General features: G+C 39.8%; 2 protein-coding genes across 3 annotated transcripts in view; one reads left to right on the top strand and one right to left on the bottom strand.

Annotated features, from left to right (window-relative positions):
• snx19b (sorting nexin 19b) overlaps window positions 1–3,383 on the bottom strand; it is a 40,160-nt gene extending 36,777 nt beyond the window's left edge. The window contains exon 1 of one of the 2 annotated variants that reach the window (XM_080502620.1): window positions 3,290–3,383. The gene's annotated coding sequence lies outside the window, so the exon portion shown is untranslated. Of the gene's footprint in view, window positions 1–2,840; window positions 2,868–3,289 lie in introns of those variants that run through there. The other variant, XM_080502621.1, reaches the window with a different exon arrangement.
• Window positions 3,384–6,898: 3,515 nt separating this feature from the next.
• On the top strand, window positions 6,899–14,316 carry il4i1 (interleukin 4 induced 1; the record flags this gene model as incomplete). Its single annotated transcript, XM_080503030.1, has 7 exons — window positions 6,899–6,917; window positions 7,020–7,234; window positions 8,550–8,662; window positions 10,911–11,112; window positions 11,195–11,263; window positions 12,719–12,855; window positions 13,548–14,316. The coding sequence occupies 7 exons, from the start codon at window positions 6,899–6,901 to the stop codon at window positions 14,314–14,316; spliced, it is 1,524 nt and encodes a 507-aa protein (XP_080359156.1).
• Window positions 14,317–14,864: the final 548 nt, after the last annotated feature.

Genomic DNA, 14,864 nt, shown 5'->3' with positions numbered 1-14,864 from the left:
CTAAAGGATCTCGATTTCTCGTCACCCTTTCTTTGGGGCACCCAGCGCTCAATAACCGTTCCTGATAAAGAGATGCAAAATACAGCCATCTGCTGATCCTCCGTTGTTTACATACTCTGCTTTGCACTGTCTGTTTAACCCGTTTTTTTGTTGTTGCCGTTTTGTGTTTGCAGACCTACAGCCGTGGAGTTTCAGTCGCAGCCGCAAAAATTTTTATAAAAAAAACAGGATCACAACTGAAAAATGTATGCAGATTGGGCCTCCATTGCTTCAACTTGTTAAACAAATAAACTTCCCCTCTGTCCCAGATTAGTAGTAGTGTTTTTCTTTAACTTGTCTCTGGAGGCTCTCCTGTCGTATGTCTTACCTTCTTTATTCTGGACATGTGGTTATTTCATTGTAACACTGTTTTTCATTTGTTTATGATTGATTGGTGTGTCATTTTATTTTTCTCGTTCGGTTTTGTTTGGTTTGGTTTTTTTGTGTTTTTACTTAAAGGAATTGCACAGGTACTCAATATGACCTTGTTCTTGACGATTGTATTAAAATATACGTTTTGTACAATTTCTTTAAAACCTCAAATAAATAAAGATTGGGGGGAAAAAACAGGATCACAAGACAACTGGTGCAAAGGGTAGTATGTAAACAACAGCAGAGGATTCATACGGCCCCCAGGTCAGATCCCTCAGCACAGCTGAGATTAAACAAATTCTCTGTGCTAGAAACACATCAGATTTGAGTGTAGATACACGTTGCAGTACCGTCCCGTCGCAGTCTTTGCAGTGGAAACAAGGTTTTGTTTAGTAATAAAGTGGCTTTACAGACAAGAGACTCGTCCTGCGGGATGTTAAAATAGCAACGCACCTCAACTTTAATCTGATTACTGGTTTGGAGATTGTAACGTGTTAGATTACTGCTTAATGTAAAAAGTGGTCACATCAGAGTAGAAAGCATTACTGGCATCACTGCCTGCAACAACAAACAGCTCAAATAGAACTCAAAATGTAAATGAATAGTCCTTAAGGTTACAGTTACATCAAGTGCTTTTTTCTTGTCTGCATTACAAAAACCTCGCTAGCAGTTTGCATGGCGTGCTCAATTGGAAATCAAAGTGCAGTGATTTGAGGAATATCAAACTTGCCTCTGCAGTGTGTAGTCGCCTTCCAGCTCCCGCTTTCTCTCCGCTGCCGTCAGTTTCCTGATGACATTCCTGCAATCTGAGATCTTGGACTACAGCTCCTCCCTTTTCTCCCTTTGCCCTCGCTCTTCCACTAACTGACACTACATTAAATGTTTCAACACTTTGTATGAAGTGTTGAAAGTGTTTGTTATACGAGGACAACAATGTTTGAAAATCAGTGAACACGTTTTCAGCTGCAGGTTATGCAACAACAGCCAGATGTGGGGTTTTTTGAAGGTGCAGTTTTGTTTCCTTTCATGGCATTCTGTTCTTCTTTCTTTCATTCTTTTTCCTCAAAATCATCCTCAAGATCATTTGACCAAATAAATACAGGAGGCTTGTTAAAACGAAGCCTCAAACAGACTCAATCAAGGCAGTGGCTGCTTTTTAAATGAGAACCAGACGTAGAAGGACTGACACAGTAGCAGGAGCACCGCATGAACCAGAAGAACCAACGACACCATTAAAGGCCATTTCATACTCCAGATATGAGCGCCAAAACGCTTTAGCATGTAGCATGTAGCATGTAGCATGTAGCAACGGCTGGGCGTTCCGTGCTGCACCTGATTGGACCGACGGGTCTCGGGGGGGTCTGTCGGCTCCTGCAGACCAACACTTTCTCTTTTAGCAATGAAACAGTTCAGAGAAAAGCATTCCTGAAAACATTTGAGGCGACAAATAAGCTGTGTGGTTGTAAAAAGTTAAACTGCAATCTGTTATACAACATTTTACAAATTCAAACCGTTCATATGCTTAATTTAACCTATGGATGGATAAACAAACGATAACTACATTAAACTTTACAGCTAGTTAAAATACTATACAAAATTATGAAAATATACAGTAAAATGTATCCTTTTTGTTTATTCACCGCTTTAAACTACCTCGGCTCGGCTCAACTTCTCATCTCTATTGGCAGAATAAACTTCTCTATGGAGGAGCTTCATGAGGAGCGTGTGATTGCAAACAGCCTTCTGGAGAACCTCACTACAGAACCTCACTACAGAACCTCGGGAGAAGGAAACAGTCCAAGAGAATAGCAGAGATTTGATGCACAGTTCCTCAGGCTGCTGACCTGAAGAACTGTGCATGTACTTAAATTCAGGTGGAAGTCAAAATAAAAAAATATATATAAATAAAAAAAACAGTTTTACACAGAACAAAATGGCTAACTGTGTTTACCTCGCCTGGAAGGGTTCCTCAAGAAGTCCCTTGTTTATTTTTCATGTTGTTGACAATCCTCTTTATGTCTGACCTGAGCTGAAACTGTAGGCTATGAATAACCTACCACCCACAAGGAGTATTCCCCTCCTTCTCGTACATTCAGATAAAACCCATTTAATAACTGAAGGGAGGGATGGAGGTGTAGAATGGAAGGATGCAGTTATTCAGAGGTTTCCTCTGTAAACACGGATCAACAACCGCAGAGTTCTCGTTGACAAGAAGAAGAAGCCAAAGAAATCTAAACTTCCATATACGGTGTACTTTGGGTGTTTTGCATTTACTCATAAAGCCGACAAAAAGTAGCGCTTCGTTATCAAGAAGTACTGTGCCGTAGAATAAGAAAAAAGTACTGCGTCTCATCCCGGAGCGCGCGCGCGCTCCCGCGACCCGCAGAAACGCCACACACCAGACCCCGTTCAGAAATATGACGATTTACCTTTTAGTTGTTGCATAGCGTTCTTAACCGCAACAAACAAGGTCTCTCGGGGGCTTCGCACTTCGCAAAATGCAATTTCCGGGGATTCGGCGTCGATGTCAGTGGGTCTGGGAAAACATATCGCTGTGAAATGACGATAACGGAGGCGCCACGTGACCCGCACTCCGCTGGCAATTAGTAACGCGGGACGAGCCGCTGCACATCAGTATCAGATGGATGCGATGATAACTGATGGTTTTTGATGCGCTGCAAACGTCCCGAATTGTTGAAAAGTGTGTGTGAAATGTCCGCATTAACGTCCTGATCGACTGTTGTCACGCGTGTACAAACATACACGCAGCATTTAGCGAGATGAAGAATTGGGCGTTTTAGGTTGCAACTGCACTTTACTTTTTTATTATTATTTCTACCAAACCGACTGGATCTCCAGGGGGGGCGGGGACAATTACCTGAACGAGGTGTTGTGTCTCAAACGGAGGTCTCGTGAGCTTCTCGGTGACAACTGGGCTCCTCTTGTTTACTTCCTGCTTGTGGTGACGTCATCCTGATGACGTGAGGACGGCGCTTTCGTCTGAACATCATATTTTAATTAAGAAAAGTATTCTGACCTTTACTTTCCTGTCCTTTCGTGACGTCACTGAGAGAACCCGCTTCCACTCTCTATTAATTTTAGTCACTTTCAGCCTCCATGACGAGCCGAACGGCTGCACTTCAACAGGCAAACATGCAATCATGCTGCAGTATATGGCACCAACGAGCACATTTCCAATAGATAGAATAAAATAGTTGATCATTTTGATGTATTTGTGATTTGACATTTGTCTCTTTCGGGAACATGCCTGGGGTTTAGGTTAAAGCCATATTTGATCACGTGAAGCTGAAAACATTGGACTTCAATGAATCGAACTTTTTTAATTCCCCACCCCTTATTACCTATTCTTTAGTTTGTACACAGATATCCTTATAATTAGCTAATACAGCTATATAAATGTATACCATATATACACTTCATAAATACCTATATAAATATATAGTTACAAAAACAAAGTTAACCTACGAACTTTTACATATCCTAATATATATATATATATATATATATATATATATATATATACATATACATACATACACATACACACAAAAAACTATCCCCATAAATAAATATATACCATATATACCATATACTTCGTTGCAATCTAATCTATTCCCAACTTTCATTGGCAAATGTAACCAAAACAAAACCGTGTGTGTGTGTGTGTGTGTGTGTGTGTGTGTGTGGGTGTGTGTGTGTGTGTGTGTGTGTGTGTGATTGAAAATGGAAAGCAAAGTGAAAATTGCACCATATACAGAATACCAATACAGATTTTTAACAGGCTAAGTCACCCAACACTGCACATTACTGATTAACACAAGTCGTTATTCTTGAAGCCTCATCACCCCACGTTCTGCTGAATGGAACATGAAATAAAAGCTGACCCTGGACTGTGTGTCTGTGCGCTTGCTGAACAGGTGGGTCACCTGTGATTGTCACTGGAGCTTCTGCTGCTTCGCTGTAACATCCACTGGAGGTACAGGCATCGATAAAGACTTCACATGTAAGTTCAACTTTTCTGATCCGTTGGTTTATTATCAGTTCAAATCCTATATTTTGATGCGGTCACACATAGTTCTTTCACCAATAGATTTTTAATCTTCTTGCTGGGTTTCTCTATATTTAAAAGCACAGAGAAAGGACTATGCTGTGTGTGGCTTTATATAATAAAACTCAATTAAACTGAATCTTGATTCCATGTGATTGTACGACGAACAATCTTTTAAAGGAACTCTAATCCAACATGCTAACTACATCCTTTCCTTTCCGTTTCCATGTCAACAGAAAAAAAACCTAAAAAATATATTGCCATGTAAACGCAAACCTTTTCTGAAATAAAAATGCGAAAGTGATGCAGAGAACATGAAAAGTAAAAAGCTGTGATTTCAATGATGAACAGTAAAAATAAGTATAATTATACCCATAATAAAAATGGGTAAAATAAGGTCAAACAAAAACATTGTGAAAAATGTAAAACTACTGAAATCGCCAAAACAGCTAAATACCCCGGAAACAGCTGAAATCAATAAAATAGCTAAAATGGCTTAAAATGGTTTCAAAACCCCTACAATAGTTTAAACATTTAAAGCAACCACATAGAAAGACCCAAATAGATATCGCATAACAAAGGTATATGAAACAGCTGAAACTGCTAAAACTGCTAAAATTGCTGAAACTGCAAAAACTGTTAACTTGCTAAAACTGTTAAAATTGTTAAAACTGCTGAAACTGTTAAAATTGCTAAAACTGTTGAACTTGCTAAAACTGCTGCAACTGTCAAATTGTTAAAATTGCTAAAACTTCAAATTTTTAAAACTGCTAAAACTGCTGAAACTGTCAAATTGTTAAAATTGCTAAAACTGTTAAAATGGTTAAATTGCTAAAACTGCAGAAACTGCTAGAATTGCTAAAACCATTAAAATTGTTAAAACTTCTGAAATTGTTAAAATTGCTAAAACTGTTAAAATTGCTAAAACTGCTAAAACTGTTAAAATTGTTAAAATCGCTAAAACTGTTAAAATTGCTAAAACTGCTGAAATGGTTAAAATTGTTAAAATTGCTAAAAACTAAAAAATGTTTAAACTGCTGAAACTGTCAAATTGTTAAAATTGCTAAAACTGTTAAAATGGTTAAATTGCTAAAACTGCAGAAACTGCTAGAATTGCTAAAACCATTAAAATTGTTAAAACTGCTGAAATTGTTAAAATTGCTAAAACTGTTAAAATTGTTAAAACTGCTGAAACTGTTAAAATTGCTAAAACTGTTAAAATTGCTAAAACTGCTGAAACTGTTAAAATTGTTAAAATCGTTTAAACTGTTAAAATTGCTAAAACTGCTGAAACTGTTAAAATTGTTAAAATCGCTAAAACTGTTTAAATTGCTAAAACTGCTGAAACTGTTAAAATTGTTAAAATCGCTAAAACTGTTAAAATTGCTAAAACTGCTGAAATGGTTAAAATTGTTAAAATTGCTAAAACTGTTAAAATTGCTAAAACCGTTAAAATTGTTTAAACTGCTGAAACCGTTAAAATTGCTAAAACTGTTAAAATTGCTAGAACTGCTGAAACTGTCAAATTGTTAAAAACGCTAAAACTGTTAAAATTGCTAAGACTGCTGAAATGATTACAATTGTTAAAACTGCTTGGTATTTAAATGATGACTTTGCTCTCTGGGATGTTTATTGGGTGCACAGTCAGCTGAAAGTGTGTGAGTCATAAAGGTTAACAGGCCTTCCTTAAAAGTCCCCTTGACTCACTTACAGTCAGTCACGTTTAAGTTTTGTTTTATGAAAAAACACAACAAAGCAACTGATCGGGAAATGCCAACTCTCCTTGCTTTTGCTTTCATTTACCACAGTCGGTGTCTGAGCTGTGGAGCGACACGGGACAGAGAGAGAACCTGGGTGAGTCTGAGAAAATCAACGTCTGTTGTCAGGGGAGGTTATTGGGGAGAAGTGTGAAGGAGTCTTATTGAGATGAATGAAGATGGAGGAAATGAGGTATGCTTGACGGACTGGTGGAGCCGGCTAATCTGATTTGTTCAGTGTGGTTGACTCTGGAGCCGCTGTGGGAAAATATTTCTGGACGACCTGGTGGAGCCTCATTAGAACCACCTTGTGTGGAACTTCACACTCGCAGAGGGGTTTTTTTTTCTCCATGCAGCCTTTGGGCGAGGAGGGTCATAGACCGTCCTTTAGCTTCCCGCCGGCTCCTGGTCACTGCTCCTGAGCCATGTACGGCTCCGTGTCGCCTTACGAAACTCTGAATGTGACAGAGGTGAGAGGAGCGTCGGCTCCAGGGATTTCCAGTCCGTTGAAGGACTGTACGGTTTCCTTTCTTCGTCACTTTGAGGAAAGCACTTGCGCGGCCTTTGATCTCGTGCGATTTCTGTCTCTTGTCAGGTTTCCCTTTCATCCCAGAACAGAAGGACGAGGCTGTGGAGCTCCGTCGTCCAGATGATGCCTCAGATGGCGCTCTGCAAATTCTGTAAGTGCCACAAAGGACGCCGGAGACGCTTTCAGACGATTCAGATTGGCTTTCAGACGATTCAGATTGGCGAGGTTGTTGTTCTCTCCGTGCCTCCGTCAGTTCCCCTGGTCGTGGTGGGCGTCGTGGTCTTCGCCATCAGCGGGAGCATCGGTGACCCTCTGCTGGACTGCCTCCAGGACACCGACTACAACGAGCTCCTGGACATCGTGGAGCGAGGTCTGCCCGCCACGAAGGCTCCTCGACACGTCGCCGTCATCGGAGGGGGCATCGCCGGGCTGACCGCCGCCAAGTTCCTGGAGGACGCCGGACACAAGGTGAGAGGCCGGGAAGACGTTACCGCTCCTTCTTCTCGTGGTCTCCTGACTGGAAAGTCATTCATGTTTGGTGTAAATATCAATTTTCGTGCATGTCATGTGCAGATGCTCGATAGAAATGGTCTTAAATATCCTGAATGATCAGACACTCAAACTTACCAAGAAAACAAAAAAGCTGAGTATACCCTTTTTTTTTTTTTTTTTACATTATACGCATTGTATTCTTAATGGTTTAACCTGATTCACACATACATACATACATACATACATACATACATACATACATACATACGGAGCTAAATCCAGGCCAAAAGGTTTGTTCATTTTTAAAAAACAAAAAAACAACTAGGCCAAAAATATGAACCTGACAGAAACACAATCTGAAAGTGAAAGAATGTTTTGTGAGATCCTAGTCTGAAAACAAAGCCTGCAACTGAAAAAATAAAAATAAATACATATACTTTATATATATATATATATACTATATGGTTAAGAATAAAACATGAAAATTATTGATTTTATCAAAAAATATCAAAATATTTCCAAACCTGAATAAAAATTATATTTAAGTTAAAAAAAACCTTTGCAGTTATTTTTATTTAAAATAGACAAGATCAAGATCAAGATCAAGATCAAACCTTGAACATTTAGTTTCAAATATGTACCCCGTTCTGTTTGTGTATGTACAAAAACATTTTTTTTATACATACACATTTCTATGGTTACCAAATATACATCTTTCCTTATGTATATTTGCACAGATGTATGTCTGTGGATCCATGAATCTGAGGCTGTCTACACTTCCTACTGCATCTATATAACCTATATCTATGTAGGACTATATCTGCATCATTTCAAAATTTCTATGCAAATTAATGTCATGTCATGTTATCAAAAATCTCTATCTCTGTTTGTGGCCGTCTGTTTATACATATTTGCGTCTATGTTTTTTTTATTAAAGCATAATCTATCTATGTCTGTATATGATATATACACAAACTATCTGAAAATAATATGAGTCTTTATGTGAACATGTAATATTTACTTTGAGAACTTTTACACCTATAACTGTATGATCTGCAAACACACACACATATATGTATATATATATATACACGTATATATATATATATATATATATATATGTATATATATATATACACGTATATATATATATATATATATATATATATATATATATATATATATATATATAGTAAGTATAGTGTCCACTCCACTTTGAGACATCTGGGAACTTTGAGACATGCCTGCTGTGTGAACGGAGATTTGCCCCCCCCCCCCCCCCACCGGTCAGGTGACCATCGTAGAAGCCAGCGGCCGCATTGGAGGCCGTGTGGAGACGTTCCGGAACAGAAAAGAAGGCTGGTATGCAGAAGTGGGCGCCATGAGGATCCCCAGCTTCCACAAGTGAGTTGAAGACTTGACGGGTCTGCGTCCAGACCTGGAGGCAGGAAATCTTTCGGACTTAAAAGACTCACTTCCAACAAATCATTTCAAACCTTCGAAATTAAGACAATCCAACTTATAGCTTGTGAATAAAAAAAGAAATTTAAAAAAGTGCCATGTTATTGTTGTTTTTAACCGTTTTAGCTGTTTGGCAATTTAAGTAGTTTCACTCTCGTTAGTCAATTTAGCATTTTAAGCCATTTTTTTTTACTAATTTTAAACTTTTTCTTGCAATATTAATAGCAGTTTCAGCACTCACCCTCCCATTCAGGGCCTGTTGACGCCACCGTGATTTCAATTGAAAAGGCTTAACTTTCGTTGCATTTTGTGTGTCCGCTTCCTGAAAATGCAACTTTTTGAAAACGGTCCAACTGCGTTACCGTGTAAACGGGCCAAACAACACAATGCTGCTACTGCGCATGCAAACCATGGCGGGAGACGATGGACGTCCTGCACATGCTCAGTAGCCTCCAGAGTGTCATGACTCCTATGTTCTCCCGGGACTTTGTAGTTTTATAGTCAACAGTCAATGTCATTATTGTTAATGATTATAGCGTATTGTTCTCTGCACGCATGTCTGTGGTTTCATTATGAAAACAAACAATTCTGCCCAATATGACATCATTTTCAGAACGTTGCTGTATAAAAGAGAAACTTTTCTGAAATGCAAAAGCAAAACTAAAAGCAAAGCATTTTCATTGAACTGGGTGCAAACAGAGCCTCAAAAAATGGGCTTCTCTAACATTGATCTTTAATAAATGAATGAATGAAACTTTATTTCGAACACACAAATAAAAAATAAAGGAAAAGAGAGACACTTAGATTTAAATTGATAAAACAAAAAAAAAATTTATAAACATCAAATCCCACTTGCTCACATTTGTTTGTCAAAAAGGAGCAGGAAGTAAAAAAAAAAAGTATTAATTCCTTCCCCTCAACAATAAAGATTGTGAAAAACTGTTACTTTTAATTCAGTATTCTCTAAACAAGAAGACCGACACTGAGATAAACTGCTGTACATCTGTAGAATCAATCCCTTATATATTTTCTTAAATTGAACTATATTTGATGATTGTTTAATCTGGATGCTTAATCTGTTCCACCTCTTTACTCCACAGATTGAGACACAGTAGCTTTTTAGAGTCGTTCCACTTTAGGAATCTTGAAATGTATCTTTCTTATAAACTCTTGTCTACTCACTGTCTCACTGAACATTTCCAGGATGTTACCTGGTAATAACTCATTCTTTGCTTTGTACAAAACTTGAATGGTTTTAAACTCTATCAGATCCATGGATTTTTAACGTTGTTCCCAGAAAATAACCTTATAGACAATTCTTATTGCTCTTTTCTGTAAAATACTGATTTGTTTTCTTATTTTATAAAGTTGCCTATGTGTTTCCCCAGACCTGCACATAGTAAGTTAATATAAGACACCGGTGCTGTGATAAACAGTGATTTATGGTCCAGTAGATCTCTAGCTATCTATTTGTTCTGATCCACCCTCTCTATAGTTACACCCTCTATGAATACTTTTACCAGATTGATTATTTCACATTTACCACAGATCATGATTTGTGTTTTACACACATTTAATGACAGTTTATTTTTGTCAAACCATCATTGAATTGTATTTAGTTCTGAAGTGATTATCTCCAAACATTGATGCAAATCTTCACCAGTACATAAAATATTTGTATCACCTGCAAAATAGTACACATTTCACGAGTGTGTGCTTACTTTACGTATAATCATTGATTTCCATTATACAATAGTGTGGCAAGCACCGTGGGAGAATTTCTCTGAATTAAGATTCTTTTCTGCCAACTGATCACCAGAGGCTTTTATTTTAACATGGACACTGCAACCGGAACTTCATAGCAGGATCACACTTTACACAACACATTTCTCACTCATGGTTGCACACCAACATCTAACAAACCAAACTAAACTAGATGAAATAATTAACTATCTGAACCGAGGAACAAAAACACAATATAAGCACAAATCAACACACACAACAACCCAACAATAACCCTCAACAACTTCTGGCAACACATAACCTGAACTCCCATCATGCCCTGCAGCGACCAACTCCGTGATCACTACAATAGTTTTGGTCCCAACACAGAGTCCTGTGGAACTCTCGCATCTTCATAAAATGTTTTCCTGTTTCGGGAGATGAAAATCATTATTCACCTTTGTTTCAGGATTCTGCTTTCCTTCATCTCGAAGTTGAAAATCCCCCTGAGCCCCTTCATCCAAGATGACATCAACACGTACTACTTTGTGAACGGAGCGGTACACAAGACCTACAGCGTGGAGAACGACCCCGCTGTGCTGAACTACAGCTTGACCGAACGAGAGCGAGGCAAGTCTGCTGCCAAACTCTTCAGCGAGACACTGTGGAAGGTGCGTGGACGATCTTCAGGCCTGTTCGGAGCCCCTGGGTCTGCAGGGTTACAGTTGTCCTTCTAATGCCACGTGTACGCAGGTGAGGGACGACCTGAAGGCGATGGGCTGCAGCGCCATGTTGGACAAATACGACTCCTACACAGTGAAGGTACATTGTTGACACAGCTTCACTGCAGACTCACATTTCTCACACAGAAAATTGTCTCAATCGTAAATTATAACTATAATCATAGTCCTTTTGGAGACATATTGTGCCTCACCGTCCTCAATTTCTAACTTGTTTCATGTACAGATCGTTTGCACTGACGTCACGATTTTCCTATGATCCTCTCTCATTCATAGTTTCAGGTAGTGAGCTGTCCAATTTAAAGAAAAAGACGTTCGATAAAATAGCAGACATGTTGCTCAAAGCCTCTAAAATATGTGAATACCGTCCATCACTACTTGTCACCATCCAACTTTGCTTAAATTAATATTTTTTTCGCCAAAATATAGCGAATTATCGGCTCGGTGAACAACTCACAGCTGACTTCCGGTTTGTATTACTCCCAGTAACAAGCAATGTGATTGGTCAGGTCATATCATGTGATCTATACCTTTGAAAGGCGGTTTCTGATTGGTTCGTAATTCTTGACTCATCCTGGTGCGTTCAAATGCTGAGGCACAGAGGAGGAATTTCCTATTCAAGATGCTCTAGAATTCTATCTGCAGAATATCTATAGACCTATGATCGATCTCATTTTTAATTTCCAAAATGTGGACACGTTTGGATTACTGCACATCATTCATGCTTTTCATTGAAAAATAAAATGTTCTATGCTGGGAAAATGTTGATTTTGATCTAATTATTGACTCATGCTTGTTCCCTCAGCAGTTTAATTCAGTGTGACTGTGAGATTGTAAAGTGTTGGAACTAATAAGATCTAATATTGTATTAAACACTAATAAGAGGAGATAAGAAACTATTTTGCAGTTCAGTTCATTAGAAGCATCAGTAAAAAGCTCAAGGAGAAAAGGAAATATATTACTGTTAAGAAGTATAATCTACACCACAATGTAGTATTTATAATCCAGAATCATTTTAGAAAGAACCATTTATGGTATATCGCTATCTTTTTTTTTCTATATTTGTAAATAGCGACACACAAGTCCCAGATCCCCAAAATTCTGGACAACCAGACTTTTGGGCCGGACGAACAAAACAAAGACTTCTATCCGAAAAACCATGACAGAAGATACAGAAATCTGCATTTCTACCACCACCTGAAACAATATGCCATATGATATCAGAAATAGATCTTGAAGCAGAAACAGAATACTGTTCATATAAAGGCACAGGAGACGGTGTGTTTTTATATAACAATGAAAAGACGAGCAAAATCACATAAAGCAAGTGCCAAAAAAAAAAAAACAACCTGCCATTTGGACCCATGGGATTAACCAACAATAAAGATGGCTTAACTTCCTCAATCACAAAAAATTTTCCCCTGACTCAACGGAGGTCTGGTTTGAAAAGAAGAAGCTCTGTATTGTGTATTCTCCAGAGTTTTTTTTTGTTGTTGTTGTTGTTTTTAATGGAGTTTCCTCGTGTGGCTGCTGACAGGAGTACCTGGTGAAGGAGGGGAACCTGAGCCGCGGGGCTCTGAAGATGATCGGGGACCTGCTGAATGAGAACAGCCTCTTCTACACATCGCTGGTGGAGACGCTGTACGTACAGTCAGACATCAACGACGACGTACAGTGAGTACAGTTACACTTACTGCTTTGGCCGCCGTGGCCTTGTGAGAAAAGCTTCGTTTCAAAGCTACACCTCATAGTTTCTGCAGAGAAAGTGATTACCAGCTGACGTGGCTCTTTTCACTTCTTACATTGTAAATCTGAATCCAGAGGAGTCGGTGCCTCGACAGCCAGGAGCCTCACTTCACCTCACTGATACTGAGTGTATGAATACACGCACGTTTAATGTCACACCAGAATCTTAGTCATAGTGTTTTGCGTCGACGTGGTGGTTAAAGTGGTTTAAACCACTTATTTTATCTTGACAGTGTTTAACTTGTTAATGATTTGTAAATAAAATATTAAATTATATCTTAACCCCCCCCCCAAAAAAAGTACTGATACCATTTTGCATTACAAGAGAGAAAAACGTGTGTACTTGTCCCTGAAACTCGACGCTGTCGTGTCACTGGCCTGACTCCAGGTCAGTTCTGGCTGCTGAATGAAAATAGATTTGACACCCCTGGATCAAGCAGCTTTGTACCAAAACATTGTCCGAACATCGTCCTGGACTTCTTCTGAAGTATGTCAGGGATTCACTTTCTGCCGGTTCATCGTTGTGAGCACGACATTTCACATTATCCCGTTACAGTAACTTCACTGAAGTATTGTGAATAAAGGGGTCTGACGGCTGTTTTTTTTTTTTTTTTTCCCAGGTACTTTGAAGTGACGGATGGATTCGATCACCTCCCCAGAGCTTTCTACCAGCTGTTAAACGCCTCCATCATCCTCAACAGCAAAGTGAGACTCGTGGATCAAAGCGGCGGCGGCAACGTGACGCTGACGTACCAGGACCGGGGGAATCCCGGCTCCGAGGCCAGCCTGACGGTGGACTACGCTCTGGTCACCTCCACGGCCAAAGCCACCCTCTTCATCGACTTCCGGCCCCCTCTCTCGGGGGACAAGTCGGAGGCGCTGCGCTCGGTCCACTACGCCAGCTCCACCAAGGTGGTGCTCAGCTTCAAGGAACGCTTCTGGGAGGCGGAGGGCATCCGGGGGGGGAAGAGCATCACGGACCGGCCGTCCCGCTTCATCTACTACCCCAGCCACGGCTTCCCCGCCACCGCCGCCGGCGCCCTGCTGGCGTCCTACACCTGCTCCGACGACTCCACCCTCTTCCAGGGGATGGGCGAGGACGAGCTGATGGGCGTGGTGCTGGAGGACCTGGTGAAGATCCACGGGGAGTACATCCGGCCCCTGTGGACGGGCGGCCTGGTGAAGAAGTGGGGCCTGGACCCGTACAGTCTGGGGGCGTTCGCGCTGTTCACGCCCTACCAGCAGGGGCACTACGCCCGGGACCTGTTCCAGAGTGAGGGCCGCGTCTTCTTCGCGGGGGAGCACACGGCCACCCCTCACGGCTGGATCGAAACCGCCATGAAGTCGGCGCTCAGGGCGGCGAAAAACATCAACAGCCTCACGCTTTAGTCTGATTTTTTTTTGTTTGATGCCCTGGACACTCTGAAGACATTAAGTTGGAAAAAAAAAAAATCCACAACAAAAATGAAGAAGTCATCAAAAGAAGATTACAAGTAGTAATAGTAACCTTTAGCTACTTGCCAATACAGAGTACCGACATGGGTACTTGATTGAATGAGATGAAGCCTAATTTTGTTCTCCGTGTGCAAACAAAGGCGATGCATTGCAGTGAACCACCTCCGTACATATCTAATTAAATCATTTAAATCACGGATCATTTAAACAGGAGTAAAGTTAATAAAAATATTTAACACAAAAAAACAGAAACAAATATTTGTGTTATTTTTGTAGTCATTTAAGTTTACAATTGTGTTCTTATTGACTTAAGAGCATACTGTTTTTTTTTATTTTTTTATTATTCTTTTAAATACTGGTTGAGTTTTTTTTTCTTCCACTTGCTCTCAGTCACAATAACAAACAGATTAAGAGTACAAATGTCTATAATGAGGCCTGAATATTGCTCTACCAGCCACCATCCTGTACATTATTTTATGTCG

The sequence above is a fragment of the Blennius ocellaris genome, assembly GCF_963422515.1.
Source record: "Blennius ocellaris genome assembly, chromosome: 2".
NCBI classification, from domain to species: Eukaryota; Metazoa; Chordata; class Actinopteri; order Blenniiformes; family Blenniidae; genus Blennius; species Blennius ocellaris.
The sequence above is the reverse complement of the archived record's forward strand: the minus strand, read 5'-3'. Positions and strand labels throughout refer to the sequence as shown.